This window comes from Pimephales promelas, chromosome 25 (assembly GCF_988280905.1).
Source record: "Pimephales promelas chromosome 25, fPimPro1.hap1.1, whole genome shotgun sequence".
Taxonomy (NCBI): Eukaryota; Metazoa; Chordata; class Actinopteri; order Cypriniformes; family Leuciscidae; genus Pimephales; species Pimephales promelas.
In genome coordinates, this window is record NC_142793.1 from 6,410,266 (window position 1) to 6,423,594 (window position 13,329).

The 13,329-nt window shown below is 40.2% G+C and overlaps 1 protein-coding gene across 1 annotated transcript; it reads left to right on the forward strand.

Annotated features, from left to right (window-relative positions):
- The first annotated feature begins 2,456 nt into the window (after positions 1–2,456).
- Positions 2,457–8,009, forward strand: LOC148964984 (sterile alpha motif domain-containing protein 3-like). The gene is made up of 4 exons (XM_089127830.1): positions 2,457–3,469; positions 5,378–5,536; positions 5,666–5,758; positions 7,392–8,009. The coding sequence occupies exons 1-4, from the start codon at positions 2,528–2,530 to the stop codon at positions 7,722–7,724; spliced, it is 1,527 nt and encodes a 508-aa protein (XP_088983956.1). The 5' UTR covers positions 2,457–2,527; the 3' UTR covers positions 7,725–8,009.
- Positions 8,010–13,329: the final 5,320 nt, after the last annotated feature.

Here is a 13,329-nt window from a genome sequence, read left to right on the forward strand (position 1 = left end):
CATATTTTCAAAGGGAATTTCCAATTGTCATGCCGATTGAATACAAGCTTGATTCACAGTCAGTGTCTTATGTGCCTATTCTGCAAATGTTGCAGAAAATTCTAAACAGGGCTGACATTCTAAATAGGGTCCTTTGCAATGATCAATCAGTGAATGAATTAAAGACTTACAGAGATGGCACCAACTATCAAGAAAATGACTTTTTCAACACCGAGACCTTCAGGATTGTCCTGGGTCTTTATGTTGATGAATTTGAGCTGGCCAATCCCCTTGGTACTTCGAGAAAAAAACACAAAATGTTCGCTCTCTATTGGGTTCTAGCCAACCTTCCCTCAAAAGATCGTTCATTACTTCAGTCAATTCAGCTAGGAATTTTATGCAGAGCTACTGCAGTAAAACAACATGGTTATGCAGACATCTTGCGCCCACTTGTTCAGGACCTTGAAACTCTTGAAAAGCATGGTGTATACATTGAACAGTTAGGAGACTGTGTGAAAGGAAGTGTGCTTTTTGTGTCATCTGATAATCTAGGTGCTCATTCTTTTGCAGGACTAACTGAGAGTTTCACTGTTGAGCACCCATGTCGGTTCTGCTTGGCAAAGAAGAGTGAAATCCAGGAGAAGGAAGTCCGGTCGGGAGCATTTGAACTGAGAACCAAGCAGGAGCATGACAGGCATGTAGCTGAAGTGTTACACGATGCGAGTTTGGTAAAGCAATATGGTGTAAAAGGTAGCTGTGTTTTAAGTGAAAGGTTGGAACATTTTCACACAGTTGGTGGTTTTCCACCTGACCTAATGCACGACCTTATGGAGGGTGTCATCCCTATTGAAATGTCCTTGTGCATTAATGATTTGGTCTCAAGGAAATTAATCTCTCTGGAATCCCTGAATCAAACTATCAAGCAGTTTCCTTACAAATTCTCAGACAAAGTTGATCAGCCTCAGATCATCCCAGGCACATTTGCATCAAAAGGTACCATTGGGGGTAATGCCCATGAGAATTGGTCACTTATTAGACTTCTGCCCCTCATGGTTGGCTTTGATATCCCTGAAAATGATAAAACATGGGAAATTGTGTTGCTTCTGAAAGATATGCTAGAAATGACATTGGCATTCAAGTTCACTGAGGATTCTCTTGATTTCCTTGACGCAAAGATCTCAGAACACAGACATTTACTTTTAACAGTCTTTCCTCATTTCAAATTGCGACCCAAACACCACTACATTGAGCACTATCCGCAGCTCATAAGAATGCATGGACCACTTAGAGATATGTGGACGATGCGATTTGAGGGAAAACATAAAGTCTTCAAGCAGGTAATCCGTGACACCAAGAACTTTAAAAATGTTACACAAACTTTGGCTGTTCGCCATCAAAGACTGGTGGCTTACCACATTGACTCCCCCTCCTTTCTCAAGCCACCAATTGAGACAAATAAGGTGATGGGTACTTTGATGTCAACTTTCCCTCAGAACATTCAGGAATTCCTGAGACACAAATATGCAGTTCAGAACACTGTCCTCGCAGCATCATCTGTGAGCATTGATGGAATCAAGTACAATCCAGATATGGTTGTATCTGTTGGTACTTGTTCAGGTCTACCTGATTTCAAACAGATTTTCAAAATTCTTGTCATCAAAAGTGATGTTCTGTTTGTGTGTAAAGATCTGACATGTTGGTACATTGAGCACCTACGTTCTTTTGAACTGTGCAGTCATGTGCTATCACTGTCAATTACCAAACCCTCAGATCTAAATGACCCATTTCCTTTGCCAGCCTATACAATTCGGGGCAGGACCTACGTTACGCTCAAACATTATATCACATGCTGAATGAATGACAATTCATGTTTTAAAGGGACTTCAAAATCATTATTTACTCTCATTCTTATTCTGTAGACAAAAAATATTATTTTTGAAAAGATTTCTGACTGCTTTTGTCAGTACTGTGTCAGAAAATAGTGGGCAAAGTTTCTCAAGCTTTAGGAGGACACAGAAGCATATGTAATTTCATTATACTATTGGTTCAAATAGTAGATCAATAGGTTTGGTGAGAAACAAACTGAAATGTTATTTATTTTCTTAAAATTGTAACATCCTGTATGCACTCGTGAGAGAGCCGCAATTTAATGCTATACTGTGTGAACGGGTGCTCCTTTGCACAGTATAGTTTGTTCAAGTTTTATAAATAGTTTTTTTTTAAAAAGTATATCAATCTTGAACAAATTCTCCTGTGCAAAGCAGCAAACCAGCAAACCTTCACACAGGATATACAGTTAAATTGATTATATTGAAGTTAATTTCTCAACAATCCCATGTATGCCCTTAATGCTTGAACTGTATTGCACAAGTCACATGAAATTATTAATGCCTCTGTGTACTTCTTAAAATATAAAAAGGGATGAGTGGAACTTTTTCAAATTATATTTTTCCCAAAGGATGGGTTTAGAATGATGAAATTGGGGTAAGCAGTCTCTTTATTTTAAGAAAACTAACTAATTTCTTTACCTTTTGTAGAAAGAACAAGAATGGAGACAACAACCGTACTCAGAGTTATAGTTTGTGACAACGACATCAGAAAAATTGTACTTCCTATGAAACCACAGACCGTTGACTCACTGTTGGAACAACTTGAAGAAAAGCTGGGACTTCAGTACAAGTTCGCACTTCAGTTTGAGGATCCAGACTTCAACAATTCCCTCGTGAATCTTACCGACATTACTGACTTGCCAGATAAGCCCACACTGAAGATTGTCTCCCTTGTGACGACACCAACCCCTAGCACAGCTGACACTGAAGTCCTGTCTGTGGCTTCTGATCCTCCACTTCATTGTCTACGTACTGCATGGCCAGAAACTTTCGAGATCCCTACTTTTCCTGTTGACGTTGAATACAGATTACGTCAGGGAAATCTACAGTACATGCGAGATCAAACATATCTACAATTGTCAGGAGAGCTTAAGCATGAGATTCTCGAAAAACTCTCGGAGACAATATACAGTTACAAAGCTTACCCAGATAAGGAAGATTTCGAGGCTGTTGCTACTGCTTTGATACAAAAACATCCCTGTCTTACCCAGCCTGGCTCATCCAAGGGGTGGAATGGGTGGTATGATAGCCTTAGATGGAAAATGGGTAATTACCGCTCAAAACTGCGTCGAGCTGGATGTTTGGAGGTATCCATAAATGGTGGGAAAAGAAGAGGACTGCAGCCTCAGAAAAACATCAAAAGACCTAAGAGGTTTGAAATCAATTTTCTACCGAATTTCCCTGATGGTGAAGATGAAGCCAGCATGGAGTCCAAAAGAAAAGAGATGGTGGAAGACATGAAGAAACGTCGTCTTAATGCCGCACTGATATCCCGGAACATGAATTCAACATTTGCCCTGCGTAGGAAGGAATTGGTAGAGAAGGAGCCTGCTGTGAAGATTACAGTTGAAAGGTGGCCAGCCCTCTTCACACAGAGTCAGGTGAGTCTTTATTGCTTTCCTATATAATTTAGAGGGATAGTTCACTTTAAAATTAATTTTTGATATGTTTTATCTTACCTCAAGGGCATCCAAGATGCACGTGTCTTTGTTTCCACAGTATTTTCAATTTTGATATTTTTCGGTCAAACCGTTGTTGTCTGTCAGTCATATAATGGAGTTTTATGGTGTCCTCCCTCGGTTCACGTCAAAGAGCATGCACAGAGAAGTCCAAATTAAACATGATTTAATGACTCGTAAATGTAAGTACGCATAAGAAACTAAACGAGTGGTTTGTGTGAGAAAACGAACAGTATTTATATCATTTTTACCTCGTGTAACCACAGCCATGTCCAACTGATCTGACAGCACGGGCGCTTCGGTCTGCACAAGCGCCAGAAGTGATCTCTCGTGCGTGTACGTCACTCATTGTTTACACAGAGATTTCGGAAGTTTTACCTTTCACTAAACATATTTAGATATACAGGAAATCGCAATGGAAGACGATTTCGATATATCTAAATATTTTTAGATCTTCACACTGAAAGGTAAAACTTCCGAATTCTCTGTCTAAACAATGAGTATTGTACACACACGAGAGATCACTTCCGGAAGCGCCCGTGCCGTCAGATCAGTTGGACATGGCTGTGGTTACACGAGGTATAAACGATATAAATACTGTTCGTTATTTTCACACAAACCGCTCGTTTAGTGTCTTAGGCCTTCAATGTGTACTTACATTTATCAGTCATTAAATCATGTTTAATCTGGACTTCTCTGTGCATGCTCTTTGAGGTGGTGACCATAGACCTCCATTATATGACTGACAGACAAGAACGGTTTGACCTAAAATATCAAAACTGAAAATACTGTGGAAACAAAGACGCCTACATCTTGGATGCCCTTGAGATAAGATAAAACATATCAAAAATTAATTTCAAAGTGAACTATCCCTTTTATCTTGAACATTTACAAAGCAAATTGATCATCAAAGGAGTAATTCACTTTTAAAAAAAACTTTTGCTGATAATTTACTCACCCCCATGCCATCCAAGGTATCCATGTCTTTCTTTCTTCAGTCGAAAAGAAATTAAGGTTTTTGATAAAAACATTCCAGCATTTTTCTCCATTTAATGGACTTCAATGGGAACCAAACGGTTAAAGGTCCAAAAGACAGTTTCAGTGCAAACTGTTAAAAGGTCTTTAAACAATTCCAGACGATGAATAAAGGTCTTATCAAGTGAAACGAAAGCTTATTTAAAAAAAACAAGTTTAAGATTTATAAGCTCAAATGGTCGCCTTGCTCTGTTCTGTGATGCGCGTTCGTGACTCTCCTGTTCAAACTCGTTCATCAAAATGAACGAATCTTTTCCCTAGTCAACTTGTTCATTTCGTACGTTGAATCAACCAAATGACACGAAAAAAGATTTGCTCATTTTGATAAATGAGTTCAAACAGGAGAGTCACGAACATGCATCACAGAACAGAGCAAGGAGACCATTTGAACTTAAAACTTTTTTTAAATGGCCACTCGTTTCGCTTGATAAGACCCTTATTCATCGTCTGGAATCGTTTAAAGCCCTTTGAACAGTTTGCAGTTTGTACTGAAATTGTCTTTTGGACCTTAAACCGTTTGGTTCCCATTGAAGTCCATTATATGGAGAAAAATGCAGGAATGTTTTCATCAAAAACCTTAATTTCTTTTCGACTGAAGAAAGAAAGACATGGACATCTTGGATGACACGGGGGTGAGTAAATTATCAGCAAAAGTTTTTTTTAAAAGTGAACTACTCCTTTAACCACTTTTCGTGTTTAATTCATACTTAGACTTACTTTTACAGTAAAAAGTCCGTTTTTAATATCAGTTTGTCCTACTTTTTCTTTTCTTTTTTTTTCCTTCTTTTTTTTTAGATCCTTGCAGAGTTTAGTCGTATATCTGGCAAAAACCTGCAAACTGAATTCTTTCAAGAACTGGACAGATTCACTCAACGTTTCATCAATATCTTCAAGGCTAAAGGTGGAGAAATCGGCTCCAAACTTAATAAGATTCTTCAGCAGATTCAAAATGACGTAAGCTCCTCGACATATCACAAATGTTTTGATAGCAAATCAAATGTTGCTTTTGCCGTTGTTGTTTTTTGCTCTGTCTTGTGCTAGTGTCATGAGCGCTATTCAATATACATTTTTATAACTTTACAGAAATCCAACATCAACGCGGAACGAACAGCCGTTCTTCATGGCCTACCGCTCCTTCTCGGAGAGGACCCCACCGGTTTTTACAAGACATGTTTTGTAAGTATTTTCTCCTCTGATGTGATTCTTATTTTACTGGCAAACTGTTCTTCAAACAGTTTTGATCTCTGGCAAGAAGAGTTATGAAGGCAAGATAAACAGTCAGGAAACTGCAACAAAGTATGGGTTATAGAAAAGGTGAAAGATAAATTTAAAAATTTAGAGGAAAAAAAGACAGTAACAAGATACATTTTATATTACATAAAGAAATGAATAAAAAAAAAACATTTATAAGAAAGAATACATTTGATAATTTTAAAACATTTTTAATTTTTATAACTGGCCTTCAGTTTTATTTGTCTTTTCATGCAGTGGTTTGATATATGTATCCCCCCCTGCATCCACTGCTGTGTCCTGTTTGAAAAGGCCTTTACATTTAGACATAAAACAGTGTTTTTAATTTAGTTCCACATTTTAATGAGTATGTGCTCTTAAAAGGATAGTTCACCCAAAAAAAATGTAATCATGTAATCACCCTTATGTTGTTCAAAACCTGCATGAGTTTCTTTCTTCTGTTGAACACAAAAGAAGAAATTTCGAAGAATGTTGTTAAAGGAGTAGTTCACTTTTGAAAAACTTTTGCTGATAATTTACTCACCCCCATGTCATCCAAGATGTCCATGTCTTTCTTTCTTCAGTCGAAAAGAAATTAAGGTTTTTGATGAAAACATTCAAGCATTTTTCTCCATGTAATGCACTACAATGGGAACCAAACGGTTCAAGGTCCAAAAGACAATTTCAGTACAAACTGCAAACTGTTCAAAAGGCTTTAAATGATTCCAGACGATGAATAAGGGTCTTATCTAGCGAAACGAGCGCTCATTAAAAAAAATAAATAACAAAGTTTAAGTTTTATAAGCTCAAATGGTCGCCTTGCTCTGTTCTGTGATGCACGTTCGTGACTCTCCTGTTCGAACTCGTTCATCAAAATGAACAAATCTTTTTCCGAGTCATTTGGTTCTGACTCGGTAAAAGATTCATTCATTTGATGAACGACTTCGAACAGGAGAGTCACGAACGTGCATCGCAGTATGCAAGGCGAGCATTTGAGCTTATAAAACTTAAACTTTAAAAAAAAAAAATTATGAGCTCTCATTTGGCTTGTTAAGACCCTTATTCATCGTCTGGAATCGTTTAAAGCCCTTTGAACAGTTTGCAGTTTGTACTGAAATTGTCTTTTGGACCTTGAACCGTTTGGTTCCCATTGAAGTCCATTACATGGAGAAAAATGCTTGAATGTTTTCATCAAAAACCTTAATTTCTTTTCGACTGAAGAAAGAATGACATGGACATCTTGGATGACATGGGGGTGAGTAAATTATCAGCAAAAGTTTTTTTTTTGAGAAGTGAACTACTCCTTTAATCAAACAGTTGAGAGTAGCCATTGACTTCCTTAGTATTTTTTTCCTACTATGGAAGTCAATGGCTACTCTCAACTGTCTGTTTACCAACATTCATCAAAATATCTAATTTCAGTTCAACAGGTGAAAAAAAAAATACTCGTGCAGGTTTAGAACAACTTGAGGGTGAGTAAATTATGACAAGATTTTCATATTGAGTGAAATATCCCTTTAAAATATGTTTTGTGGCTTTCTTTGAGCTCATTTTTGTTATATGCTATTCCCATTTTTAGGACTGTGATGATGACAAAGAAGATTTGTCCAACATTGAAATCGGTATTCTGACAGTGATTACCGAGGACTCTGCAACCGCTGCCGTACCCTACTCCCTGCATCTTGATGCCACAACAACGGCAATCGTTTTGGAAGGTACTGTGGTTGTGGATGATATTGAAAATCTTCCACAAGCAATGTGTTTGCTCTTTGGACTAATTTATGCTCTAAACTTAGAGTATCCTGCAGCACTGAAGAGCACATTCGACTTCATACAGAGAGTTATTTTGTCCCTTGGCCACAAGTCACTCAAACCTAAAATCCAATCACTGAAAAATCGCCTGATGCAGTAATAGATCATAGTCCTGTTGCTTTGAGTGAATAGAGCAGTCTGTTCGAGCAAATTGTTCAGTACTGTTTTACAGATACTTCAGTTTTTTCCAATTGTTGAAAATGAAAGAAGAAAAAAAATCCATATTTAAAGTAACACCTTTTTTTCATATTAAACTATGTTATTCCCTTAGCTAAGACGAGTTGAAACATACCTCTCTCGTCTCAGTGCTATCAAAGTGTCGCCATGCACCATGTGATTGAGTGCACACACTGAGACGAGAGGTATGTTTCAACTCGTCTTAGTTAAGGGAATAATATAGTTTAATTTGAAAAAAAGTGTTCCTTTAACAGGATGTTTTGAATTTCAAGTTTTCTTGTTTGGTTTTAGAATAGAGTTTTATTGGAAGAGAATTTTAAAGAGAACTGGAAAGACATTCTGTAACAAACTCAGTGACTTCGACCACTTTGTAAAGCTGTTAAAACAAAGAAACATTGTTTTTTCTTGAGTGCATTGTTTGCATTATTTCTAAAATGTTGCTGGCGAGCCATGTTTACGGGCATGCCTTAAGGAATGTTTTAAAATGTTGAACCAATAAACATTCTAGTGTTTTGCAAAAATCTGTTGTCTTTCTTTGTATTCTCAACTTAGAATTTTGAGTACAACTTGCTTGAGAAATTTAAGGCAATCAGTTTCCACACATTCCTCTAGTAAAAGGAACAAGCAGTTAAGTTAAAATAACTGTTTTGTTTAAGTTATGCTTACAAATCTCAACTTAAATCTGTAAGTTGCCTAAACTTTAGTTTATTATGTAACCAGTACTCAAGTTTTATGGTAACCTCTACAAATATCCAAGTTCACTCTACAAAGTAATAGAGAGTAGTATCAAGTCAAATATTATGACCTAATTTGCTTGAAAAATTTGAGGCAATCAGTTTCCACAGATTTTCCTAGTAAAGTCAACTTATTACTTTTTACAGTGTGTTTGTTCCAGTATTAACAAATCATCAATTAGCATTTTTTATATAAAATAATGTGTGTTTTATATGTGCTTGACAAAGTGGGAATATTATATAAACTCTTAAAATTAACAGCAGTAAAGTGATTACTTTGAGGTAGGCTTTTATTTGAGATAAAGTGGGTTAATAGGAGTTATTTCTCAGTGTTACAATTGCCCCCACACTGCATTTAATTGAATATTTTAGTCTTGTTCTTATAAGTAAAAATATATAAATTGTATTATTAATTAGTGCACATATATATGTTTCTTGTATCAAAAGATGACTAGTCTATCTCAAGTAGTTTGTGAGTTATTAAGGAAAATGTAAAATACGTTACAATTGCCCCGGGTCTCCCCTACAGACGATTGGTTTATGACATCACAGTCCTGATTCGAAAGCATACAGTATGATCTTGAAGCAGCACTGTACAGAGTACAGACGATTGGTGTATGACATCACAGTACTGATTTGAAAGCATACGTATGATCTTGAAGCAGCACTGTACAGAGTACAGACGATTGGTGTATGACATCACAGTACTGATTCGAAAGCAAACAGTATGATCTTGAAGCAGCACTGTACAGAGTACAGACGATTGGTGTATGACATCACAGTACTGTTTCGAAAGCATGTATGATCTTGAAGCAGCCGAACAACCAATACTTATGAAAGTAATTGGATCAAACATAAAAAAATAAGTATTCCTAACTTTTCAACGTTTACTTAACATATGTGTGTAACAAAAAAAATATAAGCTACTAGGTGCACTTAAATGTATGCATAAATAAAATAATAAAAAAACATAATGCATGTCAACTACTACAATAATTGCATCAAAATTAAGTAAATCGATTATATCAGCTTAAGTGTCACGTTGTGGGTTTTGTTTTGCTTTGTGTATCACGTGTTTCCTTGTTTGTCATGTGATCCTGCCATGTGTCTTGTCTTTTGTTATGATTTTGCTCAGTGTCCACAGGTGTTTCTTATTTACCACACCCCCTTGTTAGCTTGATTAGCTTGTTTGTCTGTGTATTTATACCCTTGTGTTTCAGTTGTTGGGTGTCGGTTGTTGTTTAATGTCACTCGGTTCCTGCCTGTTCGTCTGTCCTGTTCTGAGGTCCCTGGATTATCTGTTAGTGTAATTAATAAATGCTTGCGATTGGATTCACTCTCTGTTTCGTTCCTGGCCGGATGTGACAGAACAACCGACCTCCAAATGAATCCAGCAGCACAGATTATGTGTCTCCGTCAAGGAGATCAGTCCTTAGGGGAGTATATTATGGACTTTATTAAGCTGGCACCTGTCTCATCTTTTGATGAGGTATGCCTGATGGTATTCTTCAGAGGAGGGCTATCCGAGCCACTCTACTCCTTTATGCCACTCCATCACCCTAGCTGTAGTCTGAAGGACTATATCATCCAGGCTGTTTTGCTGAACGATTCTCTGTCCGCCAAGACCGACCTGCCGGAGCTCAGCCCTGCCGAGCCTGCGCTCACCGTCAGCCCTGCCGAGCCTGCGCTCACCGTCAGCCCTGCCGAGCCTGCGCTCACCGTCAGCCCTGCCGAGCCTGCGCTCACCGTCAGCCCTGCCGAGCCCGAGCTTTCAACGCTGGTTTCGTCCAGCTTTCCAGAGATTGAATGCTCTTCGCCGCTGGTTCCGTCCAGCTCTCCAGAGATTGAATGCTCTTCGCCGCTGGTTCCGTCCAGCTCTCCAGAGTCTGAATGCTCTTCGCCGCTGGTCCCGTCCAGCTCTCCAGAGATTGAATGCTCTTCACCGCTGGTTCCGTCCAGCTCTCCAGAGACTGTATGCTCTTCACCGCTGGTTCCGTCCAGCTCTCCAGAGACTGTATGCTCTTCACTGCTGGTTCCGTCCAGCCCTCCAGAGACTGTATGCTCTTCACTGCTGGTTCCGTCCAGCCCTCCAGAGACTGTATGCTCTTCACTGCTGGTTCCGTCCAGCCCTCCAGAGACCGTCCAGCCCGTCCAGCCAGAGACAGTCCAGCCCGTCCAGCCAGAGACCGTCCAGACCGTCCAGCCAGAGACCGGCCAGACCGTCCAGCCAGAGACCGTCCAGACCGTCCGGCCCGAGACCGTCCAGACCCTCCAGCCCGAGACCGTCCAGCCCGAGACCATCCACTCCCCATCTGCCCTTCACCCGGGGACTCAACCCAAATATTTTTTGGGGGGGGGGCCCAGTGTCCCAGCCACGGCCGCCTGAAGGGCTCTCACTGCCGTGGCCGCCCGAAGGGCTCTCACCGCCGTGGCCGCCCGAGGAGAATTCACCGCCGTGGCCGCCCGAGAGGAATTCACCGCCGTGGCCGCCCGAGGGGTCTTCACCGCCGTGGCCGCCCGAGGGGTCTTCACCGCCGTGGCCGCCCGAGGGGTCTTCACCGCCGTGGCCGCCCGAGGGGTCTTCACCGCCGTGGCCGCCCGAGGGGTCTTCACCGCCGTGGCCTTCGCCTGGTCCTGCTCCGCCCTGGCCGTCGCCTGATCCTGCTCCGCCCTGGCCTTCGCCTGGTCCTGCTCCGCCCTGGCCTTCGCCTGGTCCTGCTCCGCCCTGGCCTTCGCCTGGTCCTGCTCCGCCCTGGCCTTCGCCTGGTCCTGCTCCGCCCTGGCCTTCGCCTGGTCCTGCTCCGCCCTGGCCTTCGCCTGGTCCTGCTCAGCCCTGGCCTTCGCCTGGTCCTGCTCCGCCCTGGCCTTCGCCTGGTCCTGCTCCGCCCTGGTCCTGCTCCGCCCTGGCCTTCGCCTGGTCCTGCTCTGCCCTGGCCTTCGCCTGGTCGTCTGCTCCAAGTCTGGTCCTGTTCCCCTGCACAGACTTGGCCCTCCTTCCCTCCCCCAGGACCACCTCCGCGTCACCACCCTCCTGAACTTGTGTTTTGGGTTTTGTTTTGGGTGTTACACTAGGGGCGTCGGGAGCCGCCCATAGGGGGGAGGCTATGTCACGTTGTGGGTTTTGTTTTGCTTTGTGTATCACGTGTTTCCTTGTTTGTCATGTGATCCTGCCATGTGTCTTGTCTTTTGTTATGATTTTGCTCAGTGTCCACAGGTGTTTCTTATTTACCACACCCCCTTGTTAGCTTGATTAGCTTGTTTGTCTGTGTATTTATACCCCTGTGTTTCAGTTGTTGGGTGTCGGTTGTTGTTTAATGTCACTCGGTTCCTGCCTGTTCGTCTGTCCTGTTCTGAGGTCCCTGGATTATCTGTTAGTGTAATTAATAAATGCTTGCGATTGGATTCACTCTCTGTTTCGTTCCTGGCCGGATGTGACATTAAGTAACTGTATGAGCCACGTGATATAGGCTATGCAATTTCCCGTGATGCCTATCCAGACAAAAAAAATATGAAACACATGTGAAGACGTTGAGAAGCGGTAAGCTTAATTTTTGTACTTAGGCCTACACATGATCATTTATTGCATTTTTGGTCAAGAAATTTACTTTTAACTGAATTTCAGAATTGCTACAAATTTTGCATCAACAATTAGAAACGTTTCTTACGAATGCAAACATTTGTAGTCTACATGTTAACGAATGAAATAAGTGTTTTGCACGCGAGTAGCTATATATTGTGTTTTTTCAAAATATATGACCATGATGTTGGCTCGTATATGCATTAATGGTGTGTTTACACCGAACGCGAATTTAATTGCGATAGCAGAGTACATTCATATCAATGCAAAGACGCGAAGACGCATCATTCGCGCCGGGCGTCGCGAATTGGGTGACTCGTTTGCCGCGAACGTCTTTCTCAGTAGAAAATTTTGAACTTGAGCGGGCTGCAGAAGATTCAAGCGTCTAACTAGACTTGACGTGTTTGACGCGTTCGGTGTGACCAATTCGGACTGCGCTCTCTCTCCCCCACGGATAGATTATAGGCCTACTTTATTAGCGAGTTGTTTTTGGATAAAACTAATGTACTTTGCATACTTACAAATTCCCATGTTCTCTATCTCTATTGTCTATAGGCCTACATGGATCGCGGGAAAGGGGGCCTTGGGCGCGGGTTAGCCTACTTTTGGTAACGTTAACATACAAATATTAATTTCGAAAGCACATTGCCTACAGCTCCGTGTGTGCACCATTTATCATTAAATAATGGCAATCTTGATTCTAGCACAATATTATTCCTAAATGACAGCATTAATTCAGTAAATTAAACCTTCAAAATTATTATCAAAATAAGTAAATACCCTTTAAACAAAACTTTAGCTTCAAATAAAGATTGTAGATCTTTACTGTTTTCCAGTAGTTACTGCTAAAATGTTTTTGAAGAGATTCGTTCATAACCTCTGGAGGAAAGTCATTAATTAACTTCTGTTTTGTTTAAATTAATAGATATTATTTAATAGACTATTTTTTTTTTATATTTATAGGTATTTAATAATGGACTAATTTGTTGCATTTAATTGTTTTTTTTATTGGTTTTTGAAAAAAATAATATATATATATATATATATATATATATATATATATATATATATATATATATATATATATATATATATATATATATATATATATATAATTATATATATAGACACACACACACACACACACACACACACACACACACACACACTAAGATTGTTTAATATTTTTAAAAGAAGTCTCTTCTGCCCACCAAGCC

Bases quoted from the DNA above. Each gene is read 5' to 3' on its own strand.
- LOC148964984 (XM_089127830.1), top strand. From the start codon at position 2,528: ATGGAGACAACAACCGTACTCAGAGTTATAGTTTGTGACAACGACATC. The intron at 5,537-5,665 runs GTAAGCTCCTCG...ATAACTTTACAG, and splicing joins TTCAGCAGATTCAAAATGAC to AAATCCAACATCAACGCGGA. The intron at 5,759-7,391 runs GTAAGTATTTTC...TCCCATTTTTAG, and splicing joins GTTTTTACAAGACATGTTTT to GACTGTGATGATGACAAAGA.